Source organism: Lathyrus oleraceus, chromosome 3 (genome assembly GCF_024323335.1).
Source record: "Lathyrus oleraceus cultivar Zhongwan6 chromosome 3, CAAS_Psat_ZW6_1.0, whole genome shotgun sequence".
Lineage (NCBI taxonomy): Eukaryota > Viridiplantae > Streptophyta > Magnoliopsida > Fabales > Fabaceae > Lathyrus > Lathyrus oleraceus.
In genome coordinates, this window is record NC_066581.1 from 38,488,745 (window position 1) to 38,511,647 (window position 22,903).

General features: G+C 33.9%; 3 protein-coding genes across 4 annotated transcripts; 2 read left to right on the plus strand and 1 right to left on the minus strand.

Annotated features, from left to right (window-relative positions):
- Positions 1-3,586: 3,586 nt before the first annotated feature.
- Positions 3,587-6,457, plus strand: LOC127132342 (nuclear transcription factor Y subunit C-3). 2 transcript variants are annotated; one of them, XM_051061284.1, is made up of 4 exons: positions 3,587-3,696; positions 3,941-3,975; positions 5,163-5,962; positions 6,197-6,457. In XM_051061284.1, the coding sequence occupies exon 3, from the start codon at positions 5,164-5,166 to the stop codon at positions 5,938-5,940; it is 777 nt and encodes a 258-aa protein (XP_050917241.1). In that variant the 5' UTR covers positions 3,587-3,696; positions 3,941-3,975; position 5,163; the 3' UTR covers positions 5,941-5,962; positions 6,197-6,457. The 2 variants fall into 2 exon arrangements, with proteins under 2 accessions (XP_050917241.1, XP_050917240.1); XM_051061283.1 differs by having other exon boundaries at positions 3,614-3,696; positions 3,941-4,002.
- Positions 6,458-17,676: 11,219 nt separating this feature from the next.
- LOC127132343 (mevalonate kinase) lies at positions 17,677-20,791 on the plus strand. Its single transcript, XM_051061285.1, has 5 exons — positions 17,677-18,050; positions 18,162-18,405; positions 18,902-19,155; positions 19,717-20,130; positions 20,399-20,791. Exons 1-5 carry the CDS (start codon positions 17,915-17,917, stop codon positions 20,515-20,517), a joined length of 1,167 nt encoding a protein of 388 aa, XP_050917242.1. The 5' UTR covers positions 17,677-17,914; the 3' UTR covers positions 20,518-20,791.
- A 567-nt stretch (positions 20,792-21,358) lies between these two features.
- On the minus strand, positions 21,359-22,898 carry LOC127132344 (NADPH-dependent aldehyde reductase 1, chloroplastic). The gene is made up of 4 exons (XM_051061286.1): positions 22,696-22,898; positions 22,205-22,581; positions 21,636-21,994; positions 21,359-21,552 (listed from the first exon to the last, which is right to left on the minus strand). Exons 1-4 carry the CDS (start codon positions 22,816-22,818, stop codon positions 21,530-21,532), a joined length of 882 nt encoding a protein of 293 aa, XP_050917243.1. The 5' UTR covers positions 22,819-22,898; the 3' UTR covers positions 21,359-21,529.
- Between the last annotated feature and the right edge of the window lie 5 nt (positions 22,899-22,903).

Below are 22,903 nucleotides of genomic sequence, written 5' to 3' on the forward strand. Positions count from 1 at the left end.
CTCATTCTTAGCCTTTGCAAATCTCTAAGGGTATGTGATGACAGGTGCCATCTGGGTGACAACCTACCCATCATCCAGCTGACACTCAGATTATTCATATTTTGTCTTCTTGTGCTGAGCCTTGGCCCCTATCACATCATGGTGGGCGTCATCCCTTCAGGGAGGGCATCATCTCAATGCAGAAGTGCATATTTACTCCAGTTTTTGCGGTTTCGCATCATTTCTTCGCTCGATCACTCCCATAATCTAAATACCTGAAATAAAGATAAAGTACAAGCATAAAACTATAAAAAGGAAGGGAAAAAAACTCAAATTTGTACGTGAGTCGAGTCGGAAACACGATATTTTTCTGTGTTATCACATTTCCATTGAAGTGTGGGAAATTCTTGGAGATAAAGGTATTTAATGGCTCATTAAACTCTTTAATGGGATTATGAGATCAAAGCAAATGTTGAATGAATATAGAAGAAACACTTTAGTCTCAATCTATAAGAATAATGGGGATATACAAAATTATGCAAATTATTGAGGGATTAAACTTACGAGTCATACCATGAAGTTATGGAAAAAAGTGATTGAATGAAGATTATGAAAAGAGACTCAAGTCACTAAGAATCAATTTGATTTTATGTACGAGAGGTCGACCATTAAAGCGATCTATCTATTAAGACAGGTGATGAAGTAGTATCAGATGGCCCAACAAGACTTGGACTTAATTTTTATTGACTTGGACAAGGCGTATGTTAGAGTGCCTAAAGAGATTTTGTGGAAAGCCCTAAATAAAAAAGGGGTTAGGATTGCATATATTCGAGTTATTCAAGATATGTATGAACATGTATCGGCTAGTGTATGAACACATGGTTGAGAGATGAATAATCTCCCCATTACAATAGGTTTACACAAAGGTTTAACCCTAAACCCCTACCTTTTTACTTTAATTTTGGATGTATTTACGGAGGACATGCAAGATCTAACACTGAGATGCATGTTTTTTTGCAGATGATATAGTTCTACTTGTAGAGTCGAATGAGGATTTAAATGAGAGGTTGGAGACGAGCTTCAAAAACGCATGGCTTTCACCTAAGGAAAATTAAGACGGGATATATGAAATGTAAGTTCAGGAAAAGGAGAAGTGTTTCTAACATATAGGTTAAAGTTGGAGACCATATCATCTCATAGGTCAACAGTTTAAATATCTTGGATCCGTAATACAAAATGATGGAGAAATAGAAAGAGATATAAACCATCGAATTCAAGTTGGGTGGTTGAAATGGAGGGGGGGCTTCGAGGATTTTATGTGATAGAAGGTACCAATCAAGTTGAAGAGAATTTTTTATCGGATTATTGTAAGGCCTGCGATATTGTATAAGACAGAATATTGGACGCTTAAGAATTAATACGAGAATAAAGTAAGTGTAGCAGATGACGATGTTGCATTGGATGTGTGGTAAGACTAGACACGTTAAGATTAAAAATGACAACATTAGAGAGAATATTGGGGTAACACCTATAAAAGAAAAGATTGTGAAAAATATACTTCAGTGGTTTTGACATGTATAGAGAAGACCTGCAATTTTTTTGGTAAAGTGAGTATATCAAATGGAGATTAATCAAATTGCTAGATGTAGAGGAAAATCTAAAAAAATTATAAAAGAAATTAGTAAGAAAGATCGTGAAATTAACGATTTAGATAAAATTATGGCCAGAGATAGAACATTAGGGTGGAAATTGATCTCCACTTAGTGAGATAAGACTTGATTGTTGTTGTGGTATTTTTTATTAACATATTTTGTTTTATTTATTTAAAATATTATGCTTTATTTAGATTCATTTTTTTTAATTTATCCTTATTAAATTTAAATTTAAATTAATTTATAAATTTCAACATATCTATCATATTTAATAGATATATTATTTAAAAAATATTGAAAAACATTTAGTTTATTATTTGATTTGATTACATATATTTTATTAAATTATAAAAAATAGATATATTTACAAAAATCTTGTATATACTAATTAAATAAAAATTATACAAAAGAAGTAAGCTCTCAATGACATATTATTATTATTTATTAACTTAAATAGTTTTTTTATCTCTGTAAGTTAGCGTATTTTTATTTTTATCTATATATATTTTACTAAATGATCCATGAATGTTAAAATCCTTTTTATTTGAGTCCATAAAATTAAAATCCGCAGGAATATTCGAAGAAAAATCTGCAAAAAAAACTGCAAAACTTTAAGGACTAAATTTAAGTGAAATTCATTATTTAAGAACTTTATTCAAAAAAAGAAATATATGGATGAAAAACAAAAACACGTCAATCCATTAAAAATCAATTGCATGAACTTTCTAAATTATTTTTTTTACTAAAAACTATTTACACTACAAAAAAGACATCTAAGTAATCACGTAATGTTTACCTAATGACATGTGATCTATTTTTCAACTTTCATCAATTAAATCATAATTAAATATTACATCAACACATTCTCTCGTGATTAAAATTTCAAATCTCACTTACATTTCTTTTTTCCACACTTTCTAACTTTTATTTATTATTACTAAAAATACTAATAATCTATTTTTTAATTTTTTATAAAATTAATAATTTATTTTATCTTGCAGATAACTATCAACACAATATCGATTTTATTTTAATCAACCATGATCTTAATTTGAGAAACAAAATCTTTATTTTTAAAATATTTTTTCTTTTTCCACCTAACGATTCTATTTTTTTTCTTTGCAAGATTATTTAATACAATTAAATTTATATGATTATTGTTTATTTTAGAATTAAATAAATCATTTTAATTTTTGCATGTGTATTTAAATACATTTTATATCATATCAAATATTTTTTTTTTATTTTATGGATCTATATCAACACAATATTTATTTTATTTTAATTAACAACTTGTCTTAATTTAAAAAATAAAATTTTTATTTCAAAATATCGATTTTTTTTTAAATTTCTTCTTCTCACGAGTCATTTCTTTTTCTTCTTTTTGCATGCTTATTTAATGTAATTGAATTTATATAATTATTTTTTTATTTTACAATTAAGTAACTCATTTCAAATTTATATCTATAAATAAATACATTATATATTATATCAAATAAATATTTTATTTTACAGGTCATTCTGCACGATACATATTTTATATCATATTTAATTGAAATTTAGAAAATAAATAATTAAATACAACTTATTTTAAAATTAATAATTAGTTTAAAATTTAAATATATATTTAAATACATTGTATATCATGTCAAATAAATTTACTCGTATAACCGCCTGAATATTGAATTCGATAAAATCATAAGAAAATGTTTTAATAAATAGTATTAATTAAAAAAGTGTAACTTGATGCAAGCACAAGCTCTATGTTTTAAATGTAGTTTTACTTTTCCATTTAATGTTTATAGATTTATAATTAAACTATTATACTTCTTCTATAAAAGAAACACATTTACATTATTTGAATAATAATTAAAGAGATAAACATTAAATATGACAAGATGATAATAAATAAATACTGTGGGAACTGGGTAGAAGAAGAAGAAGGGTAAATTCGTCAATAAATAAAAAAATAAAAAGATAAAAAAGTAAGAAATTCTAATATAAATAGCTTCTGAACAAGCAAGTTGTTCTATTCAGACACACACAGCTTTATTGTCTTTGAGAGGTTCGTTTCATTTTCATTTCATTTTCAAAGTTAAAAAAAAAAAAACTTCATCAATTCTCGCAACAACTTTCTCTGCATCTTTTTCATTCACGCTTTTTTCTCTGAAACCCTAACTTTTCTTCTTTGGGATCTTTCTCAGTTCAAAAGCATTATCAAAACAACTCGTTCTCTGCTCAATTCGCATGCTGTAGATCTTTCAATCAAACGTGATTTCTCATTTTTTCTCTCGTTTGATCCTTTTCAGGTTCTTACTGTTTGCGGAACCAAGCATCGGTTTCGGTAACAACTCTTGCTCCACCACTTCATGTATGTTTTTTGTGTGTAATGCATCTGCATTTGCTTTGCTTAGTTATTATGCTGTACCGTGGTTTTCGTGATTTTGTTTTTTTTTCTTCGTTTTTTGGGGATAATTGTTACGGGAAACTCTTAATTTCATTTGTTGTTGATTTTTTTGTGTTCTTTTTGGTTGATTTTTATGGTGGTGTTTTTTTTTTTTTAATATCTGTGTGAAACTGATATGTGATGAAAGAGACGAAATTTCTTTGATCTTAGTTGTGTGTGAATATGGAAAATAAAAGTTTCTAGTTTTTTTATGCTTTTTTCTATTAATTGATTATTTTTATCAATTTTATTTATGAACTGGTTTGCTTGTTATTGTGTGCATGCCTTATGTGAAACAGTTTTTTTAGTTGAATTAAATGATAATCCTGTGATTTTTGTAAATGGGAAGCTTATTTTGGTATTCTTAGGGAAGATCCGATGATTGAATCTGATGTTTATTTTGTGAAACTTTGATTTTGTTGCCTGAGTTGCTTTCCTATAGGGGTTGTTTGGTGTCATCTTGGTAAAACAGTTTTTGTGTTTGAGATACAGTTGTGCATGGGAGTGGGCAGATCAAAATGTGTGCTTTTATGATTTATGCATGTCAAGAAAAATATGTGCCGGTTTCTTTCTTGTGCTTGTGTTGTTTTCAATCATGACATGCGTTTGAGATCTGTTTTTCTGATGAATTAAATGGTTATGCTGAATGTTGTACTTGTGGTTTACTTTCTGATATATCAACAAGTTTGTTTCAATGATTGCATGATTTGTTACTTTTGTTGCTTCTGAAATGTTGCCGATCACATGTTTCTCTCTAGAAAAGGGTATCCTATTTTCTTTTTTCCGAGCTTGCGTTGTTTTCGATCACGACACACGGTTGAGAACACTGCAAAATGTTGCCGATCACATGTTTCTCTCAAGAAAACGGTCTCCTGTTTTTGTTTTTCCGAGTTTGCTTTGTTTTCGATCAGACACGGTTGAGAACACTGCAATGGCAGGCCATTTTTCCTATTCATTAAATGATTATGCTATATCCGTGGTATAATTGCTAATATTTCAACGGATTTGCCTCAATGATTGCATGATTTGTTTCTTTTGTCGCCTGTATAATGTTGCCAATCATGTCTGATTTTATGTCAAAACAGAATGGATCATCAAGGGCATAACCAGAATCCGCCGATGGGGGTTGTCGGTAGTGGAGGTCAAATGCCGTATGGATCTAATCCATATCAGCCAAATCAAATGACCGGGGCACCTGGATCAGTTGTTACAGGGGGCATGCAATCAACTGGTCAACCTGCTGGAGCTCAAATGGGTCAGCATCAACTTGCTTATCAGCATATTCATCAGCAGCAACAGCAGCAACTTCAGCAACAGCTCCAAGCTTTTTGGGCAAACCAGTACCAAGAAATTGAAAAGGTTACTGATTTCAAGAACCACAGCCTTCCCCTGGCAAGGATCAAGAAGATTATGAAGGCTGATGAGGATGTTAGAATGATATCAGCTGAGGCACCGGTCATATTTGCAAGGGCCTGTGAAATGTTCATATTGGAGTTAACCCTGCGTTCATGGAACCACACTGAAGAGAACAAAAGAAGGACGCTTCAGAAGAATGATATTGCAGCTGCAATCACAAGGACGGATATCTTTGATTTCCTGGTTGACATTGTGCCTCGCGAGGACCTGAAAGATGAAGTGCTGGCATCAATCCCAAGAGGAACAATGCCTGTTGGTGGACCTGCTGATGCTCTTAACTACTGCTACATGCCACCTCAACATGCCCCCCAAGTCGGAGCTGCTGGTGTCATAATGGGGAAGCCTGTGATGGACCCAAATATGTATGCTCAGCAGCCTCATCCCTACATGGCACCACAAATGTGGCCACAGCCTCCAGACCAGCGACCACCATCTCCAGATCACTAGATGCTGCGCCACGGATGTTAAGGTGAACTTTAGGCTCTTTCTTTTTACAGGCTTTTGAATTAAAATTCACATTAAAAAGTATGCTTATTTCAGCACCGTTGTAAAACCTGATGATGCATGTCTTGAAAACTTACAAATAACCTTTTTTACTCTGCTGTTTTATTAGTGAGAATGACTGTTACACCTTTACCCGAACTGTTAATTATCATAGTAGTTACTTTTATGTCTGAAATTGCCTGCATTTCTTGTCTTGCAGATTGCAGGGAACGGCAAGGGGATGGGAGTGAAACATTGAATCAAGAAGGTCCATTGTTATTGTTGCGATCAGAGACTGTAGCTGAGATAGTTTACTCATGGCAGACTATTATGTAGATAATATGCCAGTAAAAACTTATCTTTATTAAGCTGGGTAAAATGTTAAATTTCGGTTTAAATTAAATTATGTATGGTCTTTGAGATGATATATTATATGTATTTGCAGATGCCTATTGGGATATATTTACCAAAATTTAACTTATTTGTGTTAGAGCAATATTTTATGCCCTTTAGATATTTTATGCCTGCAAATCTATGATACTCCCTGTGTAGTCAACTCTCATGGTCTTTTACCCCATCAGAGAGTAGAAGGGGGGTTAGAAGGAAGTTCATGTTTATTTGACATTCCAGAAGTCCTTCAACGGCCGTTTGAGTGCTTATTTTATTTGATGATATTTCATTTGTTTGAGTGCTTATTTTATTTGATGATATTTCATTTGTTTGAGTGCTTATTTAATTTGATGATATTTCATTGCTAAAGTCTGATTTTAGGATTAGTAATATTGATTTTGATGGAAGCCACACTTATTTTTTTCTTCAGTAATTCACCGGTTCAAATAAAATATACTAGTATTTTTTTAACCCACTTTTGGAATAGTACGAAACTCAAATCAATATTTTTGAAATTAACTTAATGAAAAATCAGTTTTACTTAAAAAAATGATTGGCTAAATATATCTTGGTTGGCTAAAATAATTAATCTTAATAAGTATTTTGATTAAATGTTTGCATTGAAGTCTTTTTCTATTTCATCTCTTAAAAAAGTCATTTTGATGATGATGAGACAAGTATAAATCAATAAGTTTTAATTTTAATTAATTTTTAGTAAAAACAAAAATTAAAATAAATTTGTATAGAATTCTTCATCAATCTAAAACAAAATTCTTAAATTAAATATTGTTTTTTAAAATCATTCAAGTTTATGAGCGTCAATCTAGAAATTGAAAAAAATCTAGAAACTCAAACATCCGCGTGGATCCCTATGTTCACAATAGTCAATCTCACACAGTCTTTTAAACTTATTGGTAAATATGCTAGAAAAATTTACTCAATACTCTCACATTTATCCCTTACTCCAACAATTTTGTAAATATTTACTCTTATTAATTTCATTTTAATCTTTTATTTTTTACTATTTATTGTAATCATCCGGAGTAAATTGTAGAGTACCCCTATTATGCGAACTAGATAATATTGCATTATTGCATGGATATGGTGAGAATGGATGGCCAATGATTCTAAGTTTATTCTTGTTAATTTTACTTTAATCTTTTACTTTTTACTATTTATTCTAATCATTCGTAGTAAATTGTGGAGTACCCTTACTATGCAAATCAGATAATATTGCATTATTGCATGAATATGATGAGGATGGATGACCAATGATTCGTTGTGACTTGGATAATGAAATTAGAGGTTTCAGAAGCAGTCTTTATGAGAAGTTATTTGGAAGTCGTTTATCGGAAGTGAGAAAATCCTTGGTGATATCATCTTTAGATCCTCAGCCACCAGAGAAGTGAACGACATTACCAGAAATGGGTTATGTGTCAGAAAATCGGTATAACATCATTCTTGTCTCATTGGGTTATCCTAGTTTGACTTTCTTTCTTATGACGACTTCACATTCACCCAATGTGTCCATTTATTGCATTGATTTTGTAAATCAAGATTATTGGGTTCAGATAGTTAAATATTCATGTTTGTTAAGTTAATTACTTATCCTTCATTTATGTCTTGCCTATTAATTTTCTAAACAGATAAACATGAATAAAGAATTTTCGTTTCCACCGATCACATTGGATTGAAAGAAGTATTGCACACCAGATGCAACTTCTGGGATGACAGGATTTGTTAGACGGTTAAAACATTAACAACACCTTACGCATGTAGTGCCGCATTATGTTAGATTATAATTGTAATGTGATTGTTATATTTTGGTTTGTATTGACAATTGACTTCATGTTATATTTTGGATTATATTGCATAAGTCTTATAATAGTAAAGAATTATCAAAATACATAGGTCTCATAATAGTACATAAGTCTGAAAATACTACATAGCTAAGAATAGTAAATAATACATCCATCATCATCATCCTCACCAGCATGAGGTACTGGTCCACCCTGAGGTACCAGTCCACCCTGAGCTACACATAGTTCTTGAAAGACCTTAACAAAATCATCATCATCCTCTTCCGCCTTGTGACAATGTAAATAACGATGAAGCTCATGTGAAATAAATGATAACCTCGGATCTGACGATATTTCGTCATAGACAGAAATCGAGACCTATCTCACCTTCCCCTGAGGTGGTGGTACCAAACGAGGATGTGACACCCTATAGTACCAATCCAAGTAATCAGACACCACATCATATGGGGTGGTAGTGAAAACTGTCGGACGAGGATCACATACATCACGCTTGCATGATATGCAATCCACTCAACATCCATATAAAGTGTGTCAGAATCAGGAGGTGGAGGCGGTATATGCTGTCTATATCCAAATTGATGAAAACATTTCTCAAATAAATAGAGTACAGATGTGCCATACCATTTCAAGGCACTCATGTACAAGTATATATCATCAAATGGTCGGTCTTGTCTATGATCCTCAAAAGGGCGTCAAATGACATTAACAGGTGTCAATCCATTCAACACAGACCTAAGCTCATCAACCTTTTATGCACCCTACTTTTACACCCATTGCATCGCCCTGGGAAGTAGACTACCGATACCAGCAATCTTAGACGATCCTCTCTTGCCAACATTTATAAATACTCATGAATCTAACACTGTTACACAACATGAATATTATCAATTAAATTTATTGTACATAAGTTAGTATAAGTCAAAATAAAATTAAAATAAAACATTTGTACCTATAGTAGAGAGAAATATCCCTAAGCCGCTTGCAAGTATAAAAGGAAGCATCTCCTAGATATTTGTAGAGTGTGACAAGTGCAGTTGCCCCAACAATATCTACCACATCCATGAAAGTACCTAATAGTAATAAATACTTTTCCTCTACAAGAGTAAAGGTCTTGTTAGCAAAAATGGTGCAGCCTACCAACAATACCATATAGGCTCTAGCCGCACAGCCAAATCTACTCTCAGCTCGCTGACGCGTAAAAATCTCATTCAAATCTACTCTTAGCTCGCTGACGCCTATAATAAGCACACCTACAACTACAAACCTCTTCAACTACCTCCTCCAACGAAACATTTAACAAATCAATAGCTTGAGTAATAACATCAGAATCAATGGAACCTCATGTAGGTTTACATAACTCCCCTTACACGGCAAATGAAGAAGACAAGAAACATCGTCCAATATAATGGTCATCTCGCCAAATGGCATATGAAAGGACGATGTTTCTTGATGCCATCTCTCTATAAATATTGATGCTAAATTCTGCTATATCCTCGACAATCTGGTTCTCTATAGAGAGGATAAACCAGAATCAGACAACCATCTATCTATCACTGGTGGGAAGCTGTATGAAACCCATCCGATCAATTTTCTACCATGTGCAACAATCTTTAATTCTTTCTTAGGAATTCTCTCCTAAAAATAATTCATAATATATGTTATAAATATAAATAATTAACATTAAAATTGACTTAACATAAAATAATAGAGATTAACTTACTTCGCTGAACCACAAATGGTGAGCAACGTGGTCCTGATACCTCACTAGGAGAGACGTATCGAACGAACCTCTAGGGAACTCTGGATGCAGTGGACGAAGCACATGTGCACCTATCTGTTGTTCCTCTCGATTCATCGGTTGTTGAGGTTTCCATCCTTCACCCATTCGTCGATAAATGATCACGTCTCGGTCTCTAATGTGCGCCACTAAAATTAACAACAACAAAATTGGAAGTTAAAAAAACGAACCGGATAACTATGAACTAAGCTCTCCGAAAAAAATACAAAACCGAATAACCGTAGTTATATTTTTCTGGTGTAGAATATATCTGAATCGGAATACTATATCCCAAGTTCTCTATGGTGTAATATTTTCCTAAAAAAAATCGGATAACTTACTTGTGAGTTCTCCGATGTTGAATAACAAAAAAAACAGATGACTTCAGACTGTGTTCTCTGGTTTGTAACTGGAACGAATTACTTGGGTATGTGACTTCTGACTTTTACGTGCTCTCGCTCTCCCTGAAATGAAATGAGGAAGAAAGTGTTTTTTTTTAAAATATAGGTATTTATATAGGGATATTTTGGTCCAAAATTTTAATTGGTAGGCCTAGAGGGTTAAATTAAGGGGTATGGGATAAACTTTTTGTAATGTCAACTTGTGCCAGGAACATAATACTTGTGTTGAGTAAACTTTGGGTCCATCATCTATTACATTCATCACAACTTACCTTGTATAGGTTACAAACAAGTTTTACAAACCCAAAGTGATTGGCCTAATATGTACAGGGCTCAATAAGCCCAAATATCAACTAATACACAACAAAGTCTCCCTTAAGTTGATCTCTTACACATTTAGATCAACTAATAGAAAAACAAAGAAAAAAATGTTTGAAACAAATCTAAACAGATCATTAATTATTTGATGCAACAAATATCACACATTCATAAGCCTTCCTTTAGTTTGTAGAAAGTTTCCACCTTCAAAGCTTTTATCATAATATCAGCCAATTGGTCTTCTGATTTGCAGAATTTACGCTTAACAACTCCATCATTGCTGAGATCTCTAAGGAAATGGTACTTAACATCAATATGCTTACATCTCTCATGCATTGCGGGATTCTTTGAGAGTTTGATGGAAGGACTGTTATCACAATTTATGGTAGTGCAACTACTTTGGTTCAAATGTAAATGATTCAACATATTTCTCAACCAAATGCATTGACATGCACTAGAGACAGTTGACACAAACTCAACTTCAGTGGTGGGCAGAGTGACAATAGGCTGCTTTTGGGAAGACCAACAAATTGAACTTAATACCATTGTAAACGCATAACTAGAGGTACTTTTCATATCATCATGATCACTTGCATAATCACTTTCAGTCGACCCTTGCATCATAAAATCACCATCAGTTTTACACCTATACATGATGCCAAAACTTAATGTTCCCTTCAAGTACCTCAAAATTCTCTTAACTGCAGCAACATGTATCTTAGTATGCCTTTCCATATATCTTGCAGCTAAGCAAACAGAGCAGGTCATGTCTGGTCTTGTGGCTAGAAGATACAACAAACATCCAATCATCCTTTTATACAATGTAGCATCCGTGGATTTTCCATTTTTATCATTTATTAACTTGCTTTCAGGTATAATTGGTCTACAAACTTTGTTGCGATCTTTCATTCCAAACTTTGCCAGAATTTCAAATGCATACTTTTGCTAGTAAATGAATATTCCTTGGTTACAGTGACTTACTTCAATTTCCAAGAAATATTTCATTTTCCCAAGGCCAGTCATATCAAACCTTTCTCTCATGGATCCCTTTAGTGCTTCAATCAACTCATCATCATTGCTAGTATAGATGAGGTCATATACATACAAGCTAACAATGAGAATCTTACATTTACTCCCATGCTTGACAAACAAAATTGGCTCATGAGGACACTTCTCAAAGTCTTCTTCATTGAAATAAGACTCAGTCTTACTCTACCAAGCTCTAGGTGCCTGTCTTAGGCCATACAGAGCTTTCTTAAGCTTATAAACTTGATCATTTCCTCCTTTGTGACACCCTAAAGGATGTTCCACATAACTCCTCATTTAATTCTCCATGTAAAAAAGCAATTTTTACATCTAACTGAAACGCACACCAGTTTTTATGAGCAGCCAGAGCTAGAATTATCCTTATAGTATCCCATCTTGCCAGTGGAGCAAAGACTTCACTATAAGCAATTCCACATTTCTGTGTGTACCCCTTTGCCGCAAGTCTGGCCTTATGTTTCTCTACCTTTCCTTTTTCATTATATTTGGTCTTGAAAATCAACTTGACTCCAATGGCTTTCACTCCTTGTGGAGGAGTTGTCAGCTCCCAGGTATCATTATCCTCAATTGACTTCATTTCCCTCCCCATAGCCCTCTTCCAGGTATTTTATTTTACAGCTTCTTCATATGAGCTTGGATCTTCATTGAAGCTAAACATAGCAACTACCATATTCTATAGGTGATTAGGAATTTGATTGTCTACATTTTCCAATCCAGTCACATAATCTCTGAGATAACCAGGTGGATTTCTTGTTCTTGTTGAAAGATTTCTGGAGTTATTTTCCTCAGATTCAGAGTCCTCATTTGAGTCCTCACTAGCATCAACATTTCCAGTTTTATCACTGTTGTTGATTATATCATTCACATCATTCTCATCTTGTTCATTACTCAAATCAATTTCACCAATGTCTTCTACATCACTCACATGATCAATTGGTTTGGCTATGTAACACCTTAAACCTCGACTTGACATTTAACAAATTCATTCAATTAAAAATCACATATTAGAGTGTCACACATGCTTCACCATATCATAAACACCTAAAATACCAAATAGTCATGTAAAGTAATCAGCGGAAAACAAATGAGTTCGACATAAAGTCTCAACAACAAACTCCAACATAAACAAAACGAAACATAACACAAATGACAAAAGACATCCCATCCTCAGTGCTACATATCAGAGCGACTCTTCTAAGATCTAATGATAAAAGCTAAAGCGGGCATCGACGTTATACCCTAACTCAGCGCCTACTCATGTACTTGATTACATGTACTCTCAAGGAGCACAGATGCCACAACAACAAACAGGGGGTGAGAATACATCTAACAAATGCTAATGGTGAAATTCAACAAGGCAGGATAGTAATAATGAATATAACAGTATTCTCAATCACACTCAAACAGAACATAATGTAGATGTAATGCAATGCCACCATCTCCTTATCAAATGCATGTGGTACCAAAATTATTGGGATCAAAGGTATGTTATTGGTGTTCCTATGCCTCTGGTTCCTTTCTGAATTATGTCCCTCTCTGGACCTAAAACCGCCATAGTCCCTCTCTAAATCAGGCCATCACTGGATCGAATTCCTAGCCATCTTCGAAATACATGAACACATGATTATAAACAACACAAACATGCAACATCATTATCATCTCAAATTCATAATAAAACACACGTCTCAAAAATTCTAAAAAAGGTTCCACTCTTGAGCCTATAAGTTGTCAATCACATGCCTCCCTGTAATCCACAAGGTAATAACCCTTAACATCAAGGCATATCAACACAACTCTAAAACATATCAGAGTTACTCAGATAGTATCTCTGACAACTCTAAGGTAACAAATCCCTCTCTTAAACTTATCAACATAACTCTAAAACTTATTAGAGTTTCTAAAAGGCAACCCTAAAACATATCAAACTACCAATTACACTCTTACAGCTCTAACATCTCAAGACTACTTAATAACAACTCTAAACTCATAAAACAGACCCAATATCATGCTTCTTACTAGTCACGCATCATATTCGAATAATTATTTAAAATATCAAACACATTCGAAATTAATAAAATGAATATGTTTCGAAAAGCTTAGAGAGTCTATTTTAAGAATATGATTTTTATTTTAGGACTTAATACATCAATTGGTTCAGTTTAGTCAAACAAAAAGAACGAGAACTGGCATCGGGGATAATGTTTCGCCGGACTTCAAAATGACGCCAAAAATTATATACTTATGAAAAAATTATTAAACTCTTCACTTTTAAATTTCTTTAAACCCTCTTTCAAACTCACTTAACCTCACCTCAAGAAGAGTTACAAAACTCAAGTTCTATTTGTTTCAGTTCAGTCCTATCGTGACAATTTCTACATAAACTCTAAAGCAAAATATATGGTTTCAAAATAGCACAAAAACTTATATACTCATGAAATATCATTGAACTCTCTTTCTATCGCAATTGACAATATCCCAAAAGGACTTGCGAAACTCAAGTTATGCGTAAGACAAGATAGCCAACGCATGAATGAAACTGGATACGCCTCTGGTATAAAAACTAGTGAATTGCTATTGTTTTAGCGCCCCTAAAACCAATTTCTCTATTTCAAAAGAAATATTATCACGTTAGATTTCTACCACAATTAACGCATCTCAAACCGACTTACCGAACTCAAATTATGCCTGAAATAAGACAGTCAACTCCCTTCTATGGTCACCTGCGATTTTTTTTGTGTTTTTTACTTTATTGAACAGATCTAAAACTCGACTAATTCGCTCAATTAAGTCTTAACCTTCCAAAAATAGAGAAGGTTAACCATGGATAATAGGAATTCAAATGTTACAGGTTTGTATTCTAGCCTTATCAAATGACTTTATAGCCAAAATCTTATGCTATGTATGAGACAACCTTTAACTATGACCACATATCGACCAAAAACTATGGTCATTATAAAATTGGAAGTCAAACGACACAAACAGATTCATTCAATTTCCTAAGGAAAAATCTCAACTCTATAAAGTTAATCACACAACACAGGACAAACTCATACAATATCATCATCAACAAAAGGTTTGTAAACCTACAAACAATAACACTTATAGAGACCATAGCGGATTTGGGATAAATCCCCTTTTTAGGTCTCAGAAAAATCAAATAGAGATATTTTTATTGGTCGAAGTATTCCTACATAACAGTGGAAGCATTGTTATGATTAAACAACTCAAATGTTATGACTATTCAAGTACATTCTGAATCATGATTGTAAAACCAAATGATGATTCAAAAACATGTAAATTTGTAATAAAACAGAAAGACTAAAAAAAATAACCATGGTTAATTAACAAATAAGAAACTTGTCATACTTACCAAATGCATGTTCAAAAAGTAATACATATTGAGAACTATGTATGGGGAAAAAAGAATCAAAACACATCACCAACACTGATGATGAATATAAGTATGAACCAAGAAATAACTCAGTCATAAAAAAAAGAAAAAATACAGTACCTAGGTGGTGTTGTCATATTCTTCACAAGATTTGGAAGTCCCAATGCTTTTCGAGGTCTGCCACAAAGTGCTTTGCCAGTTATTGGAAACCTGTAACACATAAAAGGATTCATTAGATAGGATATTCAAGAACAGGTGAAGGTATCGGTAACTCGGTGAATCGTAAAAAGGTTTCAATAAGTCTGTGAGGATTTATAAAACTATTATATATGGTAGTAAGAAACATACATTTGCTGGTTGGTTATGTCTATTGTCATGTAAAAGAGTAGGCATATCTAAATCATGTATGTTTGGCGGAGCAATGGACGGTAAATTCATGCCAAAACTTGGAACAATTACGGTTTTCCGAGGCCTTCCCCGATCAGGTTTTATATTTGCTTCAGCCCTGTCATAATAGTTTTGTATAGGTTAAGCATGAAGCTAAAGAAAGCATCGTCATTATCATTAATTTTTACATAGAACGCGAACTAAAATTTTGTTACTCGAATTACACTTTTTCTGTGTAATTTGTGAAGAACCAACATTCTGGTCTTAGCTTTTGGAAGGCGTAGCACATGTTCGTTTGTACCATTTCCTAACTCTGAATGGAAATATTATAGTATAAAGTACGTAGTTGTATAAATTGTACGATAAGAAATGTTACAAATTTAAAGAACAGTGTCACAAACCATGATTACATATGCACTAAAGATTCCAAAAAAAAGTTACAAGGTATGTATGATAAGAGACTTACATTCATTTATGATAAGACCTTGCAACATGTTCTATGGGTCTGCATTGTGGTGGTAAGATCTGCGTGAGTGATTCCGTTGTAGAAGGTTGTGTATTGCCATCTGGTTCAAGGGTAACGACATTGAAAAACTTTGGAAAAATATTTTTTTCCTAAGCTGTGAATGTTGTAGGCATGTTTTATAGTTCTAAATCCATGTCTGGTCTGGCTGGGTTCTGAACCATAAAATCGTGCACTAAGTAACCTTCTTTCTTCAACAATTTGTTCAACTGTTTTTTGGTTTTGATGTGACGAGGTTAACTCAGACAGTGGAGTTTTGGTCGTCATGTTATCTGGTGTAAGAAGTTGGGTATTGAATGAAACTTGTTGTAGAGTAGTGTGTCTTTGACGCTTTGAACGCAACTGTTTTATAATCAGAGATCTACGAACTCTTGATTTTTTTGCTGAAGCGGAATTGTTCATGTCGTCCATACTTGGCATTACAATGTATTTGAAGAGTGCTTTAACCTGTATTATGTGCCATTAAATGTCATTAAAATAAACTAATGATCAAAGCTGTTATTCCAACTTTTATTTAGCAGCCATTATAAGCCATTATACAACAAATTAACAGTCATGATCTTTATTTTCTCCCAAGAGGTCAGCATGTATGGAATTGGCTAGAGTATGCACTATTGAAAATAGTATCATTAACTCAATGTCATTAATAAGAGATAAATATAAAAAGCAAAGCAATAAACATTGGAACGAAATGTAAATGCAAAACATGTGTATCATTCATGCCATCATTGCAGACTGTATGGTGGTTAGGGTCTGCCCGCATCAACAAGAAGTATTGTACGGTGGTTTATAAAACCTGCTTTGTTGAGGTGAGAGGCTAAGTATGAACCGTTATGCTTTGGATAATATGTATCTCAGTTAAGATTTGTCCCCTCACCTATTAGGGGTGAGGTATTTATAAAGGTCTTTTGGACATAGGGTTAAGAACCCTTATGGGAGGCAACCGCTCCCTTAGAACCAGGGGAAATTATTAACCACCTATTTTCACGGAATCGTGGACTCTCTCCTCTGGCCAATGTTAAGTCATGAGAATGAGCATTGATATTGGGCTAAGAGTAACACATAAGTAAGAAAGACATCACATATTCACTTAAAACCTTAAGGTGATAGATATGCGGGTTCTCCCACTTATAAACGCTCAAGTCTCAACAACTCACACTTGACTTATTATTTTTAACCGCCAACAACATTATACACGTCATCAGCGGCAAAAACAGACCTCTCTACTATATAAGAATATTGCTTACGCGACATCACTCTTAGGCGAGGACACCTAAACCCCTTCAAAGAAAGTTGAGATAGTGTCAAATACATGTTGGTATTTTCTTAAAATATATCAATTATTATTTTCTTAAATTAAATATTTGATCCATCGATTATCCAAATTTTATTATTTTAATAATAAATAACACATTTTTTGAATGACTTTATTAAACAGTAGTACCTCATATACACTACGTCGCTTTATACAAAAAATTTAAACAACAAAACGTTGTGTGTATTAAGCTATGCAATTAATAACTTAGCAAATTTGAATTCTCAGCGAGCTACGTACTAAACTATTTGAAAAAGAAAAAAAAAAGGAAAAACAAAAGTAAAATAAGCATCACGTCTTGAGTCCAAAAACAACTATTAATTTGAACTGAATCTATCTATTAATTAATTAAAACTACACGCATTCCACATGGAACTCCAATGGAGACTGTACACTGATCATTATTTCGGCTTCATATACAAGACGACACAGTAGTAAGATACCATCGCCATTTCAACGAAATAACCAGCACCATAACCCGACGTCGTTTTCTATCAGACTAAACAATGTCATATAAAAGAGAGTAACAGATTCATAGATCACAAGATCCAGAAACTTCAATCAATCAATCAATGGAGGTTAAATCCAGAGCTCCCGGTAAAATCATCTTAGCCGGCGAACACGCCGTAGTTCACGGATCAACCGCCGTTGCTTCTTCCATCGCTTTATACACCTACGTTTCTCTCCGCTTATCCACTCCTTCTTCCGGTATTACTCTATCTCTCCCTCATTCAATCCTTTTCCCCAATCTTATCGTTATTCATGGATGATTATGCAGTTTAATTCATTTTGATTTATGATTTATGTGTTATGGTTTAGAAAATGAAGAATCGTTGAAACTTGTTCTGAAGGATGTGGATTTGGAATTCTCGTGGCCGATAAGTAGAATTAGAGAAGCTTTTCCTGATTATGTTGCTTTGTTATCTTCAACACCTGCTTCATGCTCTGGTGACTCTACCAAATCAATTGCGGCTTTAGTTGAAGAACTTAGTATACCTGAGGCTAAAATTGGACTTGCTTCTGGAGTTTCTGCTTTTCTTTGGTTATACTTGTCTATCCAAGGGTTTCAATCTATAACTCTTCATTTCAATTATTTTTTGAATGTTTTGTTTATATAATTGCCGCCGTAGCATTGACACCTCTGAAACAAGGCGTATCCGTGTCCGAAATCGAAACTGACACTTGTAATTACATTTAATTTATTCATCTTTTCAAATTATTAGCGGTGTCAATGTGTCAGTGTCGGTGTGGTGTTTTACGTGTTTGTGCTTCATAGAGTCTAGAACCCATGATTTTGTTATGAATGTGTAAGTGTATAGTGAATAATATTACTTGCTTTACAGGCTATAGTGAAATAACTTTAGATGAGGCATATATTGTTTTTATTCATGTGTAGCACAAATACTTCTGGTCGAAGACATGATCAGTGTCAAAATGCATGTGGTTATATTCAATCGGCTTCATTTTCACAAATTGTTATTGATGTTTATGTGTCATTACCGTGTTTGTGTTTGTATTTGTGTTTGATTGGTTTTGATTATGTTTTCTTGTTTGTGTAGATTTAAGCCTGCTACCGTGGTTATATCTTCTGAACTTCCTTTGGGTGCGGGCTTGGGTTCCTCGGCGGCATTCTGTGTGGCTCTGGCGGCTGCTCTGCTTTCTGTCACTGATTCTGTTTCTGTGGATTTGTGCCAACAAGGGTGGCACTCTTTTGGGGAGAAAGAACTTGATTTGGTAAATAAATGGGCTTTTGAAGGTGAGAAGATCATCCATGGAAAGCCCTCTGGAATTGACAATACAGTCAGTGCATATGGTATGCTGCAAAGTTCCATCTTCTTTTATTGGTTAAAGTTGCAAGGTTAAAAGTTTGATACCTGTTGTCAATTCATCCTATTCTTCACACACACATACATATCTGGAACATGACTTTCTGATTTTTTTTGCTTGTTCTTAGTGATTACAGCTTGAATCTTCTGTTAGATGAAAATGAACTGGAATATAGTTGGCGTGTTTTGAACTTTCTCCTAGTATAGGCGGAGAGGGTCCATAAAATGTTTTCCTTGAGTGTCTCAATAGTCTCACCTGTAGAAACTGTACCTCTGCGTCATGCCAGATTACTAAGGGTTATTGGTTAAGTACCTAGATATATAGCAACTTGTCGTCGTCTTTTGTGAAATTACTTCAACAGTTTCTCATTGAGGAATAATTACTGGGATATATTCTTCAAGAAAAGAGACAAAAGTTTCATTGAAGAATATATCTGTACAAATTCTGATTCTTTTGGAGGAATAATTACGGTATACTTTGTTCACACACACTAGTTATTTCCTTTGAATGTACAACTCACTCATTAATTGTCATCATTCATCATCAGGTAACATTATCAGCTTCAGATCTGGTAACTTGACACGGATGAAGTCAAATGTGCACCTTAAAATGCTCATTACCAACACGAAAGTAGGTAGAAACACAAAAGCATTGGTAGCTGGTGTTTCGGAGAGAATGCTGAGGCACCCAGGTGCCATGGCTTTTGTGTTTAGTGCAGTTGATTCTATCAGCAAAGAATTGACGACCGTTCTCCAGTCACCTACCCCAGACCATCTCTCTGTTACCCAGATTGAAGAGAAGGTAGAAGAGCTAATGGAAATGAATCAAGGTCTGCTCCAGAGTATGGGGGTCAGTCATGCCACAATAGAAACTGTTCTTCAAACAACATTGAAGTACAAGTTAGCTTCTAAGTTGACAGGAGCTGGTGGTGGAGGATGTGTTCTGACATTGCTTCCAATATGTATCCTCTTCACTTATTGTCTTCTTTTCCTCGTGCTTCTAAATTTTTTCCATTATATATCTGATTTTCTTCTTTAGAATTTCTTGTCTACTCTTAGTTCTTAGCCTTTGTTATTTTTGCTCATGCTTAAATCATCATAATATTTTAGCAAACAATCCGGTTCGATCAGATTGCAGTTCAAATGAGATTGAAACAGCTTTTTTAAAGTATCTTGAATATGTTACCTAATCTCAGTTTCTTGTTCACTTCCTTGACATGCTTAAATCAGTGCTATCCGCCACCGTTGTTGATAAAGTGATTGCTGAACTGGAGTCAAACGGGTTTCAATGTTTCATTGCTGGAGTTGGTGGAAATGGTGTTGAAATTAGCTTTGAGCATTCATCTTGATGTTCTATTATTTATTTTTTCCTAGGAATGAAGTCAATGATCAAGGGATCCGATTAATAAATAGTATGGAAGTACATGTATCACTTTGTAACATTTTTGTGCATTTTGAAATTCTAGACAAGCCAATGTAATGTGGCAGCTCACACTATTGTTAGGGTAGCTCACTAATCAAGCTTGTGCTCAGTTGTTTGTTTTGTTTACTTCCATTCCTGATTGTATTGTTCATCTTATTGAAAGTGAAATGCAATAGTCTTTTTACAGTCAAAAAGAAAAATCCTTATGCTTCAATCTGTAGTTTATTATTTCTTTTCTGAATTTGAATTACCTGTAAAAATATTATTGTTCAGACGGAAATTGGAGGTTATCAATTCAGATATGAATACACTATTCAATCCTGAACAGAAATTGGAGGATATAAATTTAGATCATGATGTCAATCAATGAGACCAGGAACTCCCCCAAAATACCAAACACAAGTTAGTAAGTGCTTTTGTACTATTATCTCTCATATGTTTCACTATCCTTTATGCAAGTTAGCAAGTGCTTTTGTACTATCATCTCTCATATGTTTCACCATCCATTATGCAAGTTAGTAAGTGCTTTTGTACTATTATCTCTTATATGTTTCACTATCCATTATTAACTTCTGCATTTCATTAGTAATCGATTCTCCTATGTGCTAGCTTTCTTGAAGCCCTAATTGCTTAGACTAGCTCATTTTTACCCTCACCAACTGGCTTATTATGTTGATCCAACTCTTTAATCTCATTTCTAACTTTGAATTTTAGGGTATATTTCCATAATTCTACTGAACGTGCATGTTACGACGTCTAATCAAGACTTTCAGGTAAAAGTTTATGACAATTTATTTGATAAGGTTAATACATTTTAGAGCAAAATGTACTGCATATACATCATACACCATACTACACTGACTGCTGTTCTGCCATTCGTAACACAGTTTACATACACAAAACCACAAAAAGCATTGCACATAGATCACGAGCACCACCTATGCATTCACAACGGTTCCACCTGAAAAATAAAATAAAAAAATGTAAGAAAAACCATACAATGTGTGAAAAATATAACATGGAGCATATATATAAGTGAATCACCATTGGGGTGGAGGACTTGGCCAGTTATGTAAGAGGAGCACTGGTTGGAAGCAAGAAACACAAAGGAAGGAGCAACCTCAATAGGCTGCCCAGCTCTCTTCATCGGCACATCAGAACCAAACTCAGCAATTTTTTCCTCCTTGAAAGAAGCTGGTATTAATGGAGTCCAAATAGGCCCAGGTGCAACCCCATTCACTCTTATTCCCTTGCTCACAAGCTGTAGTGAAAGTGCTCTTGTAAAGGCCACAATTGCACCCTTAGTGGACGTATAGTCAATTAAGGTTGGGTGCCCCTTGTATGCATTCACTGATGTTGTGTTAATAATACTACTTCCCTCCTTCATATGCTTCAGGGCATGCCTATATTGTATAATAGTTTGTCAAACCCAAAACCATGAAATCATCTCTGCTTTATTTAATTCTAATTAAGAGTTTAAAGACTGTAATAATCTATTAAACATTCATATTTAAATCCTTGTTAAGATGTGTAAAAAGTAAATAGAAAACTATAGAAACTTGTAGCTTAAGTAACAAAGTGCATTCATTATTACTTAGTGGGACTTTTATTACCTGGTCAGGAAGAAATAGGAGAAGATGTTAGTTCTGAACACCCTCTCAAGTCTTGGTTCATCAATCTCTTCAACTGAACCACACTCATACTGCTCAGCTGCATTGTTGACAAGAATGTCAATTCTTCCATAAGCTTTGATGACCTCAGCAACCACTATTTTGCAATCCTCATCAAAACCAAGGTCAGCTGGTATAGCCAGTGGATCTTTAGCATCTGCAGTCTTAGCCCTTTTTATCATAGCAAGTGTGTCCTTTGCATCCTTCTCCTCATGCCCCTTCACAAATGTGAAAACCACAGTGGCACCCTCTAATGCAAATAAATTGCATACTGCACGTCCTATTCCAGAGTCACCCCCAGTCACTAATGCTATCTTTCCCTGAAAAACAAAAATATTATTAAATTGGTTGGTTTTTTTTTTTATTAAAATGATTGAATAAGTGAATTATTGTATAAATTTATTAATATAGAAACACTGATATGATATATATACTAGAAGCTTATTTGCTGGTTTGTAATCAGGGCTGGTGAATTGGGGTGTTGGATTCATAGCATGTTCTTTGCCAGGTTGCGTGTCTTGCTTCTGAGTAGTAAATTTTTGTTGATTAGTAGCCATTTTCACAGACAAAAACTAATTATGAGTTACTGAATATGTAGAGATGATTTTTCAAAAGATGTCTTAGAACAAAGTGAGTGAGGGG